We start from the raw sequence: 20,728 nt of genomic DNA, 5'->3' as shown, positions 1-20,728 counted from the left end.
AATCCAATGATAGTTCACCTGTGGATTTGAAAATCTCAAGCAAGAATTTTGACAGAAAGATGAGGTGTGAATAGATGCTCTAACGTTCTTGAGAAGTTTGTTTATATATAAAGCCTGTGGGCAAATAGGACTAGCTTATACACCTGAAAAGACAATTCAATTTTTTGGGCAGCATGACAAATAATTTTCATTTTTAAGTTGGGAAGAAAATAAACTGCAGAGTTAGAAAGTTATCGTACGCGCTGTTGAGGATGTATGTCGCAACCACGCAATCCTCAACCATGCATGCCTGAACAACGCAGCCTTAACAAAGACAGCATCTTAGCCACGCATGCCTTTACAACAAATTTATTTGTAATGGCATAATTGGTAAAGGCACAAGGGTGGTTAAGGTTCTGCCCTAACCCCCGCCCTGAATCCTAAAACCCAATCACATGCCCTGAGTACGACCCCAGCCCTAAAAACGCCTCAGACAACCGGCCTGACTCCTAAAAGCAGACCCAAGCCCTAAAAACAAACCCCACCCAAGCCCTAAAAAACCCTAACCTCCCACTGCCCTGAGCCATAAAACTTTAACCCCAGACCTAAAAAACACCCCAGTCCCTTGCACTGATCCCAAAAACCGTCCTCCCCACCCTATAAAGTACTCTGACCACCCAACATGAGCCATAAAACCCTAAAAAATTCCCCAACTCCAAAAATCCCAAATACAAAAATCATATCGAGTCTAGAGCGCTAACTACCACTAATGTCTAAACCACTCACATGAGTGGTAAAGGCATATGCGTGGTTTAGACATGCGTGGTTACGCCTGCGTTGTTTAGAAGGCTGTTTCTTACTGTAGAAAGAGTAATTTGGCAGATCCCTCCTGCACCTTTGTCTAAATGGTCCTCCATTGTTCTCAGTTTCCACGCTCCGCTGTATACAGGTAATGCTAATTTTATGTGAGCTGAAAGCTCAATATGCGAAGAGTATTTGTATAATTGGTATGTTTATCATCATTGCATGATTTATTTTGTGTAGATTGTGTAGATTAAGAGATGTGTCTATTATATTTTCTCTTTTTTTCCCTCCAGTCTGAGCCTGAGAGCTTTTCCCATTTCCACTTGTACGTCTGCGCAGCTTTTCTTGTTAGGTGGAGAAAAGAGATCTTGAAAGAAAAAGATTTTCAAGTGAGTACAGATGTGATTTCTTTCTCTGCGGAAACCTTGACATATTTTCTAGCAGGGGAGGTATTTATTACATTTCTTTCGACGAGGTTGCTTATGAATGAATTTGTGGCACAGCCATAGCTGCGACACTAAATTGACAGTGTCACTCTATTAGAGAAAGTCATTTTAAAGCTCGAACAGTAAAGTGATTTATGGAAGGTAGAATAATACATGCCTTTTCTGTTCTGCAAAGAGGTTTAATTTAAACTGAGAAATACACAGTCACAGAGATTTGTGAAGTCTGCTTTTTATATCAAACCTTTGTGCTTTTCAGTAAAATTCTGCATTTCCAATTGCATTCCTCTCAGTTGAAAAAAAAATACATGTATCAAAGCTACTTGTACCATGGTGTGTAGACAATTTTGTGTCTTTACGGTTCTGTATAAATGAGGCGCAACAACATATGGTTATCAGATGACTCCATGTCGTTGACACCAACTTCTATGTCTTGGTTTTCCTTTAACAACCTAAAATACACTGGGAAATGGAGTCTTGGTTCATTTCCAGTGAACTAATTGCACTAATACACCTGAAAACAATGATTGGTAAGTGAAAGTCTGGGACTGAAACATAGTGTCCCAAAAAGAGGGAGTCATTTAGCGACATTACAACAACATGAAGTCTAAGGGCCCAATTGACAACTTCATCAGTCAAAGCCATCTACATATATAAATGTCATTCTCTTAAGAAATGGGATCTGAAAATAATTAAGTTTTCACACTGGAATTACTCATACAAGGTTTGTCTAACTATAGCACTGTCACCTAGGCGCTCACCCCTCCGGGTCTCTGAGAAGAACGCCACTAGACGAATTGATAGGGTTGAGGTTTTATTAGAAACACAGTGTCCGGATATGCTCTTTTCTTTCTCCCTCGCAAGATGGTGGAAGGCGGAGGTTGCAGTCCCACAAGTAGGTGTCCCGGTCAGGATGATGTCTTGTCCGTCTCGGTTCTCTTCACCTCGGCGGGGTCCCGTTTCTGGTGGGGGTTTGCCTCAGCGAAAGGGAAGGTAAGACCAGGGGTTAGGTGATTATCCGGATATGCCAGGGGTTTGAGGGGGAAAGGGAAGTGGAGGTTCACCGGGGGTCCGTCACCGTACTGTACACACGTGATCAGGGGGGAAGCTCTGTGAGTGTTTCGGGTACTAGGAACACACAGAGAAAAGAAAAGAGAGGAAGAAAAAAAAACCCCAAACCTCTCCCTCAAGACACCCCGTGAGCTCCCCACACAAAAGCAAAAATCCTCCCTCTTTAACTCCCTCCCCTTGTGGACAGTAGTCCCAGGATCCGGCCCCGTACCTTTCCCAGCCACACTCCTCCGGGCGTGTGGCGGGGCGAGATGCCGTGACGTTGGCCTCCTGGCTCTGCACCTCTTCCGTCCCGGCTGGTATGGACCTCCGAGTCGCCTCTTCCGGACTGCTCCACCTCCTCCGTCGTACTCGCACTTCGCTCTGCTCCGCTACCGACCACCGCCTCTCGTTCTCCGCTCTTCTCCTCGCTCGCCTTCTCCGCTACTCCTGTCTCTCCTCCATGGGCTTTCGCGCTGGCTTCCTCGCGGGCTTCCGTCTTACGGGGGATGGACGCGGCTGATTGGTTCCCTGCCGCTGACGTCACAGGGGGTGTTACCTCGTCCGCGATGAGCCAGCCGGCGTTAAAGGGGCCGCCAGCACCCTGCAGGAGAGGTGGAAAGCTGTCATCAATGAGGGTTGCCTCGTACCCCTCCTCTTCTCCCGAGGCCTGGCGACAAGCACGTTTAGGGATAGTGATAGGAAGAAGGTGCCCATTGGGGAGTTGGTGAAAAATATCACATTTTGGGCGGTTTACAAACTTCCTGATGTATTTTTAAAACCACTTTCATATTTAAATAAAAATTATTCTACAAAAAAGTGTGTAAGTGAGAGTTCGTGGGATTGGTGCGAAAGGCAGAAGGCTGGCTTTATGGTGGGCAATCTGTGTGGCCGCACTGGGTGCTGACCTGGAGGGGGCACTGACCTCGTGCGGGTGGGGGCGCAGTGTTTAGCAATAACAAACGATTTAAAAGTACATGCTGCAGAGTTCCTCGTGCCTCCAGCTTTCAGACAGCAATACAAATTTTATAATAACTCTTGTGATTAATGGCTACTCCTTTACATTGGTAATAGAATTGTTTCTTGAATATGAAGTAGTTCTTCTTCATTGCAATCTCCAACAAAGAGATCAGAAATTCGGTTGGGATACAATGAGGTCTTGGTCTTGTATCCAATGCGGTTCTGATGACTTCCAATGCTATGTCTTCGGGAATCGAAGTGTACAGGGAGAACACATCCAGTGTAACAAGGAGTTGAGTGTAAGGGTCAAACGCCTGGCCTTCAAGTAGCTGTATGATGTGCATGGTATCTCTCACAAAAGATTTGGTCTTAGGTACAAATGGTTGCAAAAAATAATCAATGAATTGGTTGAGTGGTTCCAAAATCGAACCGCACCCTGACACAATTGGTCTTCCTGGTGGTTTCTCTGCCTGTTTATGTATTTTAGGTAATGTATATATGGTGGGGATTCGAGGTTCTTTATTGTTGAGGAACTCGTGTTCATGCTGGCTTAAGAATCCTTCTGAGAGGCCTCCCTTGGTGACCCTCTCTATCATGGATTTAAGGAGATGCGTGGGGTCGCGTGGGGTTGGTTGATAGCTATCCAACATACCAAGTTGTCATTCAAGTTCCTCTGTGTAGTCGTCGGTGTTTTGTAATACAACTGCACCCCCCTTGTCCGCTGCTTTGATCACGATGGTTTTGTCATTGCCCAGAGAGCGTAGTGCCATTTTTTCTTCTTTACTGATGTTATATTTTATATATTTTCTTTCATCTAGAATCTGCATGGTGTCTTGGAGTAGAATTTTCTCATATGCTAGTATTTTCTCGCTCATCATGTAGGCCCCTGGAGTAAATGTCGAAGTTGGTCTATAGCATGTGGCTGCTGAAGACCCACACTGACCTCTCAGTAGTGCGGTACCTGGGTTGAAACGTCAACATTATCCCCTGGACCAGTGTATAGAACCTGCGCTAAATGAATTAATTGATTTCGCAGACTTACTATTAATATTAGTTTTTCTGGCCACCATGAAATCTTTAACCTTTTAAACCATCTTGTACATATCACGCACTTTGTCACTGAGCACCACTTGTCACTTTGTCACAATTCGTTATCACTTTGTTCTTTGACGGCCTTTCCAAATACTTGTGGATATATATATATATGAATGACGCAATTTATATATATAAAAAATCAGACTACCATATAAACTGTTTTGTGTGTTGCTTATGACTAAAAATTGCATATGTTTGAATAACGCATGACACATGCTATATGTACAAAGAAATATTGTTTCACCCAACAGAGCCACTGTTTTCTTTACATAATATCGCCCAGGTTCTGAGGGATACTGGGTTACCCCATTGTTTGCTTAACATAGAGAGATGAGGGGCACTTACGCATGGGTGAGGGTGAGGGCATCCGAGCAGAAGGTCATTTGGGTGGGGTGCCGAAAGATATTGACGCACTGGGCGACCCCAGCTCTTAAGCAACCCTTACAAGACATTTCTCTACCATGTAAAGTAGGTTCCTATCTGAGGAAAAACTATATGTGGAAATGCTCATTTATGCCACTCTCAATCCTGTGCAATGTCTTCTCTGTTGACAGCCCACAGGTGCCAGGCAGCCTTAGCACTCATAGAAATCCACAACTTACACTTATTTTTGGGAATTTTTGCGCATACATAAATGTTCAGGAAGCTTCTGAAAGCACTGGAGGTCATATACAAATGGTTGCTTTTAAACACTTTAAAACATGTCATCTATATCACTCAGAAAGTGCTAATATGAGGCTAACGTGTCTTAGATTGTGGATGATAATAACAATAGAAGGAGCAATTTCAATGTCAACTAAGAAGCGAATGAAAGCAAAACGTCAAAATATTTGATTTCAGTTTATATGAAAGAACCCTCACTCACCAACCTAGTTGGTGACATGCTTCATCATAGGGTTCCCACCTGAGCGGCCAAATGCCTCATGGGTGCGACGCCTGATTACAGCGAAACAGGTATTGGTTTGTGCAAAGTGAGTGAAATAAGGAGGAAGTGGATTAAGATTGCTTTTATTCATCCCTGAACCTTTATATTGGGACAATAATGGCATGATTAAAAACAGAGGAGGATGTCCTGTTAGGTTCAATTGGCCTTTGACATCCGTTGGTGTGTTTAAGTGACAAGGTCAGGTCCGCATGTTTCAGCCTCAGCGTGCAAAGTTGCTAGGCTTTCTTCAGGACCAGTACTGACATGAGAGGTATGCACTCGCTAAGGTGCACCCTTCCCTGTGTCACTCAAAAAAACCGCAAACTTACGGTTCTGCTCTCAGCAATTTCTGAAATGTGTAAATCTGTAAGAGAAAACGATATATCAAAATATAAAATTTGAGTAATTTTTACTGAAGAACATTTCTCTACAGAATAGGAGTCTCCGTGCTTTCATCCGTGTCGTTCAGAATGTGCAAATGGCTCCCCAAACTATGGTGCCTATGTTCTTAAATGTCGTGCACACGTGTTGTACACTCACACTGAAAGATTAATTCCATGGTATACTTAAATAGGGGAATTATGAACAATGCGACCCCTTTCTTATCATCCACACGAAACATAGCAGTGTGGAGGAATCCTTGTTATAAGGTAAACGACCGTGACGTCCGGGTTCACCTTCTATGAAATGGAAACACATAAGGAACTGCATGTAACAATAGTGCTTCTTGACAAACAAACAAACAAGGAGGAAAAAAGAGTTCGAGGCTTACACGAGACATTCATTATTCATGCCCCATGGATCCTGTCGGGGGGGCGTTGGCTATAGTCACACACTAAATAATGACAGAGGGAATTGCGAGGTATCAGGCTCGTGAAGGGTGTCAGGTAAGTCTTATTAGCTTTAAGCCCTTGTCAATCCACTTCTTTTTTTTTTTTAAGTATGTTTATTAGCATTTGTAAGTATTAAACATACATGTCATAATTCAAACAACAATATATTCAGAAACGAACCATCTGGCATTAGAGGTAGCACATAACAGCTGGGGGTATCCACCTCTCTAAATAGAAGTCAAGAGAGCAAGCTCTATGACCCCTTTAATAAACCCAGCGCTCTGGGGGTTAACCCCCCACAATTGTATATTTTATAGCTGCCTCTCTCAATCGAATAATAACATTCCCAACATAGGTCCTACCACATTTAGTTTGCAACCATTCACAGGTGAGAGCCACCATCATTAGTCCTAAGTATCAATATAACTTGCACGCGTACCGCAGTGCCACTCCAGTCATTTACATACACGTCTAATTAAAAAGAAGAAAAAAGAGGAAAGGAAAACAAAATGTAAACAATAACTGAATAGGTGATCTTCATGCATAGGGGGGAAGCATATCGCAGGTAGTGACACATGTACTTGAGGGGAGTTGTGCCGGAGTGGGACTTCCCGTAGGTACTAAGTGGGAGAGGGGGAGGAATCCCCAGCTATCAGCAATCTCTGTGCGTGAAAGCGGCCAGATACCATCATTCGCAGATGCTCAGTCTAACACCCATCCGATGGGCGCCCAGTGTTATAGAGGGGCTCAAGTAGGTATTCAGGCTCTGTAACAACAGTTCAGGGTCCCCGCCCTGAGTTGGAGTCTGTCCCATGGGACTCACTCTCTGCAGGGGTGTCCCAGCTCATCATTACATCCCGCCATTTCTCCGCTATTGGGTGCTTCCTTGTGCCTTTCGACTCCCCCCAGCTAAGTGCCCTACCTTCTGCCCCTGCCCACATAATGACATCCCTATTCTAAGCTTCAAGTTGCGGCCCTTGTAGGGATTTCCTGTCCATCGCTATGCGACATTTAGCTAAACCCAGTGCCAGGTCTATCTTCCTGTTCCCAACTTTACGCTTGGGGGTTCTGGGAAAGAGACCCAGTAGACAAGTCTGCGCTGTGGGGGGCAAAGTTCTGCCTAGAACCTCTCTGAGCTTACCAAGTATAGCCTCGCAAAAAGGCCGCAAACTATGACTGTCCCAGGTCATGTGGACGAAATCAGCATCTGGGTAAATGCATCTAAGGCAATGGCTGGCCTCACCCCTATAGGCCACATTAAGGCGATGCGGTGTCATGTGTGTGTAATTTAATTGGATATATTTGAGGCATGTATTGCGAGAAACTGTCTTAGGATATCGCAGGACCCTGCGCCATTCTGCGTCCGTAAGTACTCTGCCTCCAATCTTATCCCACTTCGCCCGCAATTTGCCCAGGGGACCGAGTGATGCCGATTGGAGAGTCACATAGAACCATCGCACTAGGTGCCCCGCAGTTCCAAGCGTGAAGGGCATGCAATACTGGGTGAGTCTCCGGCTCACCTCTCCCCTTGTTCCAGAGCTGCGCAAATGTGCGTACCAAGGTCTCATATCACAGGAATTGATCCGGAGGAAGGCCGCAGTCCTCCACCAGGCTGAGGAACGGGAGTAAGGATCCATCCAGGAAGCAATCCATGACACTATCTAACCCCACGTTCGTCCAGCAGGACAATTGCTCACTCATGAATGTAGTCTCGGGATCGCCGTGTGTCAGCCCCACAAGCGGCAGCACGGAAGTGCACTTAGTAATGCCCCACTCCCTACCTTGGCAGCGTTCCCAGGCGTGGAATGCCGTGCGCTGTAATAAAGAGCAGTATGGGGTAGGTGTTTTTGGTAGTAATAATTTCGCCATCACTAGCTTAGAATGGGTTTCCGGGTGCGACAGAAATGTTCCATCCTCATTCACGCCTTCCAACGATTGCACCAGCTATTGCAACTGAGCAGCAAACATATAATGCTCAAAGTTTGGTACCCCGAGACCACCCTCGGACATTGGATGTTGTAATGTTTGGAGGGACACCCTGGGACGCCCATCACTCCACACCAGCTCTCGCAGCAGGGAGTTTAGGGACCGGAACCAACTGCTGGGCATCAAAACCAGGATATTGGCGAAGAAGTAAAGCAAACTCTTGAGCATGATCATTTTAGAGAGGGAAATTCTGGCCGTAATAGGCAGCTGCAGTGTACGCCAAAAGTGCATGCATGAGCGTAGTGAATGCTGCGTGTTGCTCAGGTTACTCTCCTTCAAGGCTTCCAGGGAATGAAAGACCTGGATACCGAGGTATCTAAATGTATTCTGAGCCCATATTTCGCAGCCAGGGGCTCGATAGCCAGAGCAAACAGGAGGGGAGACACGGGGCATCCCTGCCTAGTCACTTGGGCCACTTTATATTCTCTGGAGATCGTCCTACCCGTTCTGACCCCAGCTGTAGGTGCTGCATATAAAAGTCGCACCCACTCCTCTCCCAAGCCTACTCGGAGCATCACCTCATACAGTTATTCCCATCCCACCATTTCAAAGGCTTTTTCTAGGTCCACAGAGAGCACTGCCGCTCGGTGCTTGGTCGAAGTTTTCAACATGGTAGAGAATAGAGTACAGCCAGCGCAGGTTATATGATGTTTTGCGAGAAGGGAAAAACCCATTCTGATCAGGGTGGAACAACGCTTTCATGTGAGGGGCTAACCTCCCGGCCAGGACTTTAGTCAAGATCTTGAAGTCCGTATTAGGCAATAAGAGAGGGGTCTATAGTCCCTAACCCCACCTCCCATTTCTTTGTTTTTGAGAGGGGGATCACCAGGGCCGTCCGGGTGGAACCAGTCAACTCCCCAGATTCATAAGCATCGGTATATAAGCAGATTAAGTGTGGGGCTAAGTGATCTGCATACCGATGATAAAATTCTGCCGGGAGGCCATCCGGTCCCGGCGTTTTACCGGGGGCCAATGCATGTATGGCAGCCTTAATTTCCAGTTCTTCTAGGTACTCTTCGTCCAACACCCGTAGCGGTAGTGGGTCTAGGTATTCTCTTACGGCCAACCAGGCAGGTGCTCTCGGGGCTGCGTATAGTTTCTCATAACATGTGAGAAAGGAGACTTTGATCTCATCTGGGTTGTACACTATCTCCCCAATATCCAAGCCAATTTGTGTAATAGGTGAGCCCCTAATTCAGGTTTAATGATGAAGCATGGCACCTTATCTAAATACTCTTTGTGATTATAACAACGCAGTCACCCCAAGGCTTCATTATACTTTGCCTGTGTTTCCAGCAGCGCTACCCTGGATATTATCAAGTCTACGGATGGTTCCCTCCAGCTCCAGTATCTCCCGCCGGAGTTCCCTGGTAGCTCCCACAGCCTGTCCCATACAGTGACCCCACACCACGACTTTAAATGCCTCCCATTCTACCTGTGAGGAGGATGCTGTGTTGGCGTTGATGGGGAAGTATGTATCTAGGAGTTTATAGAGTGATGTAAGGAAGGGGGCATCTTCAAGCAATGCTGCGTTAAGTCCGAAGACAATCTCCTATTCTGCATCATGACCGCCACTGCAGCGCTTCGCCCTTTCTGTCGCTGTCTGCGACTGGTTCGGCTTCTTAACAAACCCCTGCTTTTGACAGCTGCAAAGACTCTTCCCAGGGTTTCTACCCTGGTCGGGGTTCTGCTCCCCTGTTTCGCGGGCTGACCTTCAGTCTTATAGGCCTCAATCCACTCCCAGGCAGACTTAGGGTCCTCACAAAAGTGAGTCTTCCCATCCACCATTATCTTAAGCTGGGCTGGGAACATCGGAGAGTACTGGATCCCTTCCTCACGCAGCACTCTTTTGACCTCAAGGAAGGAAGTATGGCGTCTCTGGACCCCAAACGTGTAGTCCAGAGACAGTGACACCTTACTGTTCTTAACTTCATATGGCCAGTCTGAGCGTGCTCTCTGCAGCAACACATCTCTGTCTCTGAAATGAAGCAGTTTAGCCACCACAGGGCGCGGCAGCCTCCCCGGGGTGGCGGCTTGGCGGGCACGCGATGAGCCCTTTCCAGCGTGTAGAACTGCGACAAGCCGTCCGGTGCCACCACCTCTCAGAGAAATACCTCAAGGTACCCGACCATATCCCAGCCTTCAACTCCTTCCGGCAAGCCCAATACCCTCACATTGTTCCTCCGGTTCCAGTCTTCTGCGTCTTCTGCCCGTCTCTCCAGAACATTAACTCTGCTGGATAATTCACCAACCTTTTCAGTCAGGGCCTGCAGCAATGGAGTGAGCATCTCCAGGGAAGCCTCTGTTTGTTTCACTCTGTCCGACAATTCCGCGTGTTCCGCCCTCAGCAGGCCCAGGCCCACCGTGACAGTGCTGATGTCCTAGTGCCATGAAACAAAGGGGGTTCAGGCTCTAAATTAGTAAGGCTGAGCCCTATTCAAATCAAAAACACCAAAGAATACACAATTCTAACATTATTGACAGCGCAGTGAATTGAAACAATGCAACCAATTACCTCTTTTTACGTATGAATTAATCAAAATTTATTCAGAACATCACATGTATGAAACAAAATTTAAACAAAATCAATCTGTTTAAAACTTCTTCAGCCACCTCATTCCCCGCTCACACAACGAAAAATTTTGAAGCATCCTTCACCCACAACCTCTTGTCTTCCATACACCAATCTCTTGAACACTCTCCAAAAAGTCTCAGACACCCCTCAATTCAACTTCACACACATTCCAGCATCCCAAAACTTCTACCCACGATTCAAATGTATATAATCTTTTCATAAAAAAAAAACCAACCAAGAAACAATTAAGAAATTAGACAAATCAACACAATTATTTTTAATGACTTGAATATTAGATTGGCCACACAGAATTTCGACGCGTTTCGAACCCCTCCAAATATGGGGTTCTCCTCAGGACCAGAAAGCTGGAAGAAACACACAAAAGACTTAGTCTTACTAACTATCCACACTTTCTCACAAGTGACAGAACGTGATACGTTTGCTTACAATGAGGATCATATTAAAAAACTAATGAATGCCCCCTCACTTTTTGCCTCGGCATCTTTGAGTGCCTCAGCACTCAGCAAAAATCCAAAATGAGTCTGAAAAACTTCTTAGATTAAAGAAAAAAACGATCAGGACAGATCTCCATGGCCATTTTCTGGTTGAACACCTAAAAGCAGGGACTATCCCCGGTGGTTTACAAATACGTAACAGCCTAGTGATTTTTACAGATGATCTCCTCTATAAAAAAGGTTATAGTTACATAGAAACAAAATGCAGTAGAGACCTAATGGTCCTTACAGTTGAAACTGCCCAGAGGATTTCGAAACAACAATTAGAGGAGATAGCTTCATTAGAATTGGAAATTAAAGGAAATCAAACAATAATGGACTCCAAAGCTCTACTGGAGAAAGTAGAAAAGGATATTTTGGAATTCAAAGACTATACTATAAATCAAAAACGGAAATTCGAAAAGGATAAAAAGAACTTTTCCTTGGAAAAAGTGTATCCCTATTTACAAATGGATTTTTATTCAAGAGCTGAAGCACACAGGTTCCTTCCGGAATACCAAGGAAGATCAAAAAATAATTTAATTTTGTTTTCAGAAACATCGTCATCCTCTAGTAGGAGTGAGACAGAGAACCACGTAGGGCGCTCTAATTTAAATAGACAGGGCAATTTTCAACAATAACAACCTTTTTTTTTAGGAAGAGGACAACAGAAGCCAAGAGGCAAGACAAGATTCAATGATCAACCATGGGAGATATCGACAAGACGACAGAATTTCAAAAACTAGAAGTTTCCACCCTTTACAACCTAGCAGAAAGAATCTTGACTAAAGCTGAGCAAAGCATTCTACACAAAGGGTTATCCTTCGTGCCAACAAGGAATACTGACTTTGTTAAAATGAAATCAGAGGTCATTGAATTTTGCCGAAAAATCAGTTTAAAAACCTTTTTTGCTGAAAACCCATTTCCGAATTGCATGCAGGCAACAGAATTAAATTTAAAAAAAAAAAAAGTCTTCCCTTTGTCCACCATCTACAAAAGTTCCTAAGGAAGTAGTCACTTTTGAAAGAACTGTCCTTTCCGCCATTGTCGAGTTGGAGAAAAAGAAAAAAATTGTTGAACAGAATATATCAAAGTCACAAAAGAAGCCCTCCTCAATCTCAAAAACGATCCGAATATAATAATAAAGCTTTCTGGTCCTGAGGAGAACCCCATATTTGGAGGGGTTTGAAACGCGTCGACCTTTTGTGTGGCCAATCTAATATTCAAGTCATTAAAAAGAATTGTGTTGATTTGTCTAATTTGTTAATTGTTTCTTGGTTGGCTTTTGTTTTATGAATAGATGCTTTTTGATTATATACTATTGAATTGTGGGTAGGGGTTTTGGGATGCTGGAATGTGTGTGTAGTTGAATTGAGGGGTGTCTGAGAGTTTTTTGAGAGTGTTCGAGAGATTGATGTATGGAAGACAAGAGATTGTGGGTGAAGGATGCTTCAAAATTGTTCGTTGTGTGAGTGGGGAATGAGGTGGCTGAAGAAGTTTTAAACAGATTGATTTTGTTTAAATTTTGTTTCATACATGTGATGTTCTGAATAACTTTAGATTAATTCATACGTAAAAAGAGGTAGTTGGTTGCATTGTTTCAACTGCACCACCAGAACTTCTTCTAAGCCGAATGTCATCAAGGCCTCAATGCGAAAGGCGGCAGCATGTGACCGCAAGCTGCGTAGAGATGCTCGCACAGCACGATGGAGCCCAAGTGTTCTTATCCCCAAGTCAAACGGTTGAGAGCACTGAAGAACGTGCCCAGGGTGCAACCTGCCTCAGTTGGCGGGCAAGGCAGCACCACGCCACAACCCTTCTAGGGGCAGTCCCACCTCGCCTCTCCGAGTGCAAGGGTGAGCCATAGTAAGACTCTGCAGAGAAGTGATCACCAGCCAACACAGTTCGAGTATCTCTGCAACCCTACGCAATCCGGTCCAGGCATGGCCCAATCGTATCTCAAAAGGCAGCTCTCCGGGTCACCTGTACTCCCAAAGCCAACAGAAGGTCTCACCCCAATGACCCAGGGCGGGTACCAGAGACCGCCAAGCACCCCCAAAAGTCTTCCGAGCTGCAGCCGCCGCACCCTCACAAAGGAGCCAGGGAGGGTTCAGGGAGACAGCACCCAATGGCAGTTTGCCTCCGGCTGCTTCTGAAGCTCAGTGGGTGCCAGCCGCACTATTTCCCCCAGGCCACTCCCAACGTACATAGCAGATCATGCCGGTACCTCCTGCCGGACAGCAGAGAAGCCAGGTGGGTCGAAGGTAGTCCAGTGGCGTATCACCCATTGCGGGAAGTCCCTCCGTTCTGGGAAGGCAACCAGGGATCCTCCAGCGTGGCCTGCCCCTGGAGCCTGCAGCGCCGCACTCACTGCGATGTCTCACACGTGAGACTCAGTAGGGCCAGGGACGCCTCTCCGTGCAGACGGAGCAATGGTTCCCAGTAGGGTGTCTGTTTACCGGCGATGCCTCGGGCCCCAGCGTCAGCAGCTAGGCAATCGCGGTCGGTGCCAGGCTCCAGCCTCGGTCCGCTCCCTCTCTCATCACTCAAGCTCAAGTCGCCATCTTGCCACAGCAGCGCTGGGCTCGTGATGCCCAGGCACTGCACTCAGCTCACCCTTTAATCGTGAAGGAGCGGAATTGGGCCCGAGGTACCGTCGGTGGGGCAGGCCCCCAAGGCGTGCCCCCGGGCACGGGGGAATCTCCAAAGGACAGGATAATAGGCACGGCTGGTGTGGAGCTCTCAGCTCACCCCTCCGCCATCTATGGCTCCTAAGCCACGCCCCTCAATCCACTTACTTCATCAAGATCAACAGCCCTCCTTTTCGCACCCACTGTGTGCCCTGTCCCGGGACCCTGAGCATTAGTGAGTCCCGGGACCCGGCGTATTTGGATGTTTATTGATAATGTAAGATGCAATCTGGATCTAACAGTATCCAATTGGAATTTTTACTGACCATCCCAGGCTGAGTCTATTCTTATTGAGAAACGTACCGTAAATATGGAAATACCGTTGTGGCTAAAATAAACTGCCTCATTAGTCAAGCAGTTTTTACAAGGAACACCCAAGCTGTAAGAGTTTAAAATACATATGTAGTGAATACATTAAAAATTCTCTGACACATGGTGTATATGTGCTTGGTGGTATGCCCAGGTGTGTTGCATCTCCCTGTGTGTGTTTCTAGATGTGTAAGTGTGTCTCATATCTAGAGCAATAGACACACAGTTGCGTATAGATGTTTACTGCCTCATCCAGTAACTCTCCCTATGTATAAAAGTATAGAAACTGTATGCCAGAAAAATGGGCGTTCAAGCTAGTAATGGCTCATAGAGGGGGTAGAGTATTTTTTGCAGAGGTGTAAGGGGATAATGAAAAATCATCCTCTAATGGTGGTACTCTTTCTAATTTACCTAATTCCACAGGATATTATCATTCAGTCCTTGTTTATGTGTGGAAAGTCTGTACATTCAGCGTTATTCTTTGTCCAAGAGAAGACTTTGTGTATTGACGCCAGTATGTATTTGCTCGATGACTGTCCACTTTAGATCGTCTGTGGTATGATTTGCTTGTAAGAAGTGATCTGTTTTCTTTGTGGTGAGTCTTTTACACCTGACATTCTTGCTGTGCTCGCAAATGCGTTGTTTAGGTTTAGCATCTTCTAGTCATACCCATATATCTCAAGCCACAGGGGCATGTGATGAGATACACCACTTTCATAGAATTACAATTTGTATGCGCCTTGAGTAGCCAGGTTTTGTTTGGTTCATGGGCAAGACTTTTTGTAGGAGCTGTCAGGTGGCAGACTGCAATTTCCGCAGGGAAAGTGTCCTGTAACATTGGGGAGGCCCCAGGCATTCAGTACTGTGGCTGACTGGTCTCCGTTCATGTTTCTTGGACAAGTACATACGAGGGAGTCTTTCAAGCTCCTTGCTCGCTTAAAAGAAAAAAGAGGTTTTTCACACTTCATTTTGCCAGTATGAAGGATTTTACAATGTTTATTTATGGATGTTGTCACTAGGTTAGTAACTGTGCTGTAAGCAGTCACGCAGGTAAGTGGAATTTCACTGTTGGGTTTTATGTTTTCTTCTAGCAGGGCCTCACGTGGCTGATTTCTTGCTCGTTTCTGGCATTTAGTTAGAATCCTGTTCGGATAGCCCCGGGATGTTAGTTTTTTGATAGGGCTCCCTCTTGAGTTTGATAGTCTTTGAGCTGGCTATAATTCCTCCTCAGGCGGAGGTTTTGTCTATAGGGCCATCCGTCAGTAGCCCCTGATCTGCCCCCCTGTGGGGGGACTGAAAGCCCACTAGGCACCAAGGATTGTTATTTGTTTTTTATACATAGGGGTGGGGCTGCCCAGAAGGGGCATGCAAATGCCCCCACCCCCCCAAAAAAATTGCCACTGTCTTTCTGCCACCTTGGGAGGCAGATGGGGGCAATGGGCCCTTATCTGCTTCCTAGGGGGCGGAAAGCCCACGAGGCACCGTGGATAAAAAAAATCATGTGTGGGGGCTGCCCAGAATAGGTATGCCAATACCCCCACCCCCAAAAAAGATGCCACAACCTTTCTGCCTCCCCAGGAGGCAGATGGGGGCAGTAGCCTAATAGGCGGCAGCAATTGTGCTGGCTTTTTTATACGTAGTCATAGGGGCTGCCCAGAATGGGCATCGTAATGCCCCCACCCCCCAAAAAAATAGCCACAGTCTTTCTGCCCCCATTGGGGGCATATCAGGGCAATAGCCCCGATTCCCCCTTCTCCAGGGCGGCAGAAAGCTCACTAGGCACTGACTTGGCCCTTGCCTGTCGTGGATACTTGACCCACCCACACGAGTGAGGTACCATTTTTATCGGGAGACTTTGGAGAATAGGGGTTGGGTGGAAGTTTGTGGCCCCATGCTGATTCAAGAACTTTCCATCACAGAAATGAGGGGAAAATGGTTTTTTGCTTTTTTACAAAGTTTTAGGTTTGCAAGGGGTTCTGGGTAACAGAACATGGTGAGAGCCATACAAGTCACCCCATCCTGGATTCCCCTGGGTGTCTAGTTTTCAAAAATATATACGTTTGATAGGTTTACCTAGGTGCTGACAGAGCAAGGGTTCAAAGTCCACAGCTAGGAACTTTGCAAAAATGGGTTCAGCTTTCACTGTAAAAATGTGGTGTGTCCACGTTGCGTTTTGGGCCGTTTCCTCTTGTGGCACTAGGCCTACCCACACAAGTGAGGTACAAATGTTCTTGAAAGACTTTGGGGAATGCGGGGTGGGTGGAATTATGTGGATCCACACATATACCAGAACATTCCATCACAGAAATGTGAGGAAAATTTGTTGTTTTTTTTTTTTACAAAGTTTGAGGTTTGCATGGGATTCTGGGTAACAGAACCTGGTGAGAGCCAGAAAAGACACTCCATCCTGGATTCCCCTGGGTGTCTAGTATTAAAAAATGTATAGGTTTGCTAGGTTTCCCTAGGTGTTGGCAGAGCTAGGGTTCAAAATCCACAGCTAGGCACTTTGAAAAAAAAGGGTCAGTTTTCACTGTAAAAATGTGGTGTGTCCAGGTTGCGTTTTGGGCTGTTTCCTGTTGCAGGTACTAGGCCTACCCACACAAGTGTGGTACCATTTTTCTTGGAAGACTTTGGGGAAAGCGGGATGGCAGGAATTTTGTGGATCCACGCAGATTCCAGAACTTTCCATCACAGAGTTGGTAGGAAAATGTGTGTTTTTTTTTTTACAAAGTTTGAGGTTTGAAAGGGATTCGGGCTACAGAACCTGATGAGAGCCACTCAAGGCACCCCATCCTAGGTTCCTCTGGGTGTCTAGTTCAAAACAATGTGTAGGTTTCCTAGGTTTCCGTAGGTGCCGGCTGAGCTATGGTTCAAAATCCACAGCTAGGCACTTTGCAAAAAAGGGTCTGTTTTCACTGTAAAAATATGGAGTGTCCACGTTGCGTTTTGGGCTGCTTCCTGTCGTGGGCACTAGGCCTACCCACACAAGTGCGGGGCCATTTTTATCGGTAAACTTAGGGAAACACAGAATTGTAGAGCAACTGTTATTACCTATTGACTTTCGATGCATTTCTAACTTCAAAATGTAAGACAAGGGGGAAGAGGTGTGGCGCCTCATCCAGGGCGACTAACTCAGGAATTTGGGGATCACGGTTCGATCCCCGGCACCGGCGGTAGATTAACCCAGCACCGTGTGACTCTGGCCAATAGCTTGCTTAATCTTCCCAATGGCCCCCAGCGCCTAGAGACCCTTACGGGTGATTGTTCGCGCTTTACAAATGTGGATTATTATTATTATTATTATTTATTTATAAGACAATGTGTAAAAAAGAAGTCACTTTGAAAAATGTCCTATAATTCACATGCTAGTATGGGTACCCACAATTTCGGAGATGTGCAAATAGCTACTGTTTCTAAAATCTATATTTGGTTCCCATTTCAGAAATACATAGGTGTCTTTCGTACCGATTTTTTCACTGTTTTTATTTTCCCCAAATGATTTGCTATATACCAGGTACACAATAAAATACCATTGCAAGACACTGCTCAGTTATTGGCTCTGGGTTCCTCGGGTTCTTGGTGAACCTACAAGTCCTATATATCCTCACAACCAAAAGGGTCCAGCAGATGTAACGGTATATGGCTTTCAAATATTTGTCATACTTGGAAGAAATTACAGGTGAGAACGTTGGCACAGATGGCTGTTTTTTAACTCATTTTCAAATTTTTCCTATTTTCAGCTGTTAGTTTTTATAAAAAAACCTTGAAGGATCTACACAAATGACCCCTTGCTGAATTCAGAATTTTGTCTACTTTCCTGATATATATAGCTTTCCAGGATCCATTATTTCCAGGAATCATACCAGTTTTTACCATTAACTGGAAGGTGGTTAAAAGCTCATAAAAATAGCAAAAATAAGCTATGTCCCAGTAAAATGCCAAAACTGTGTAAAAAATGTTGGTTTTGTGACAAAAGTCTGCCAGTCATTGAATGCTGGGAAGATATTGATTTAAGCACCACAAACCCTCTGTTGATACCATTTGCAGGGAAAAACCAGACACTTTCATCTGCAGCACTTTTTTCCAACAAAAACAAAAAACGTTTGCTGTATTTTGGCTAATTTCTGTGACCCCTGCAAGGGAATCAACAAACACTGGGTACTTTTGAAATCCCCTTGATGCTGGAAGAAAAGTATGCAAATTTGGCGTGGATATCTTACGTGGTCAAAACGTTACAGGGGCCTAAGCGCGTACAAATAACCAAAAATAAAACTTAGCACAGGGGGTAAAAGGCCTAGCAGCGAATGGGTTAAAAAAAACTAACAAAGCTCAATGATTTGTCCTCACTAGAATTATGATCTGTGTACAAACGTATGGAAATAGATAATGCTCCACCAACAAGCCAGTGTCTCCTTTTCTAAAGTAGAAGAGACATATTCAGTTTCCTTCAATGGTCTGAGCACATTTGCTATAGTTGCTACTCAACTGTCATGCTCCTGCATCAACATTGTCCTAATACCTACACTGCTGGCGCCCATTAAAATAATCAACTATTTTAATGGGCGCCAGCAATGTAGGTATTGGGACAGCTGGGTGTTAAATGGGCTCAATGTATGCACAGAGGCAATAGTTAATTTAATGTTATCAAATTTACTGACACATTCTCTACTCCAGACACAGTTTTGATATAAACAATATTTGTAGGAGTATATTTAGTGTAATACTCAGCCAAGAATGACCTAAGCCGCTCCGTATCCTTAAGTTCAGGAGTCTCCTCTATTGCCTTCACTAGATTTGTAATAGCTTAAACACCATCTTTGCTTATGTTGTGTCCTAAATTGTCAAATGATTCCACTTCAGATTTACACTTGTGTGATTTATTGCAGTCACATGTTTATTGGTGTACTGCTATGTCATGTGCCTTTTTATGGGGATCCATAAAATCATCACTTCATTAATTTGTCTACTTCTTCTTGTCCTCTTTGATTTCACCTGTTAATTTATGCCTTTGGCCATTCACTCAAATTTTCCTTTTTTCATATTTCGTAATATGTGCTTCTTTTTGTGGTGCATATGGTTCTCTTCCCCTATTGCACTATCTATGTTATTATCACATTGATCTTGTGCATGCTTGTTTTTCATTTGTTCTTTTAGATTTGCCTTGCATTTTTTCTTTACCCTAACTTAACAGATGGTCATCACCTTGCCCTTTGTTTCCTCTTACATCTTTCCATCACACCTCCTTTGTCAACTTCTCCTTCTCTTGTTTTTCTTCCTTGGTTGTCACATGACTCCTCATGCTCTCATGCTTTACGTTGCTTTGGTTTTAGTGGAACTGGAATAAGAGCTACCCCACACACACTATCTAATTTATTCCTTGAACTTTTAAAACAAATATTTCTTTACGGACCTGGTATTTGGTTTGGAGACCATGGATATATTTGCAATTTGTCATTTTTTTGAATGACTAATTTATGATTCATCTATGACCTAATGAGGATATTAAGAACTTATATTTTTGTGAAAATAACGTATTGAGGGTTTAAGGAAGATTGTCAGTCAAGACATCAGTGTTTTAGAAAGCATAGGGAGATCATGAAGTAGCCTTTTACCTGATTAAGTGGAAACCTAAACAGTGATTTAAGAGAGTCCTGAGACAGGGTCTGATGCAGCCATAAGGCACTATCAGTCAGCCACCTTGGATACCAAAAGGAAAATGGCACCAAATAACCACAAAATATTGCACCGCTGACGGAGTGCTAGAAAACAGAATGCCAGTATCCTTCTGCTCTAAACATTCTTGGAGCAGCCCTGAGCACCAGTAAGTGATAGAACTAATAAATCATGAGAATTGTGTCTTATTTGAGGTAAATGAAGATATGAAGAGGTTTGATGAATGTGATTCTCCATATGTGTCCTTTTATTCTTTGTTTATATTTAACAAGGGGGTGGGGGGTTGGATGCGTGAGAACGATACTGTACCAGGTTAGAGTAAAGACATGGATATTCATTTAATATAAAGAACATCTTTAAAAAAAAGAATTGACTATATATAACTGTCTCCTCTACAAAGGTAATCAACCTGTCATTACCATGTAACAAAAATATCTATCTGAACGTTTACTTACAGATTTAATGAGTCTTTTTATTGTAAAATGTGTTTTCTTTTTATAAAGAATGAATCTCTGTTGGAAATTATCAGGTCACCATACTTATAAAAATATGTTTGGTTCTGTTACACAAGCACATATTATTGCATTTCAAATTGTAGAACAAAAATAACAATTCCCAAGGTTTTTAAACTATGTATATCATCATTTTCTTGGGCTTATGCACCAGACAGGTTTTCACTCACATTTATCTAAGGCTATTCATTATCTGAATCCATTTGCACAGGATATAAATCCAATTATGTAAGAGTTTAATGAGATTGCAAGAGAAAACAATCATACATTAAATGTCATATGTTAGATTATGATAGACTGAATTTGTGTTACAAAGGCTTTGCTTAAAATAGCTTGTACAGAATATATTTAAAAAAATGCTTAAAAAAGCTTATTGCAAAGTATTTGTGAGTTGTAATAC

General features: G+C 44.2%; 1 protein-coding gene across 1 annotated transcript in view; it reads left to right on the top strand.

The window, feature by feature from the left end:
- TBC1D22A (TBC1 domain family member 22A) overlaps positions 1 to 20,728 on the top strand; it is a 1,683,159-nt gene that overhangs the window by 1,322,536 nt on the left and 339,895 nt on the right. The window contains exon 12 of the mRNA XM_085654063.1: positions 1,077 to 1,172. Within this exon, the coding sequence (XP_085510189.1) occupies positions 1,077 to 1,172 (96 nt within the window). The remainder of the gene's footprint in view (positions 1 to 1,076; positions 1,173 to 20,728) is intronic.

Source organism: Triturus cristatus, chromosome 4_1 (assembly GCF_964204655.1).
Source record: "Triturus cristatus chromosome 4_1, aTriCri1.1, whole genome shotgun sequence".
Taxonomy (NCBI): Eukaryota; Metazoa; Chordata; class Amphibia; order Caudata; family Salamandridae; genus Triturus; species Triturus cristatus.
The sequence above is the reverse complement of the archived record's forward strand: the minus strand, read 5'-3'. Positions and strand labels throughout refer to the sequence as shown.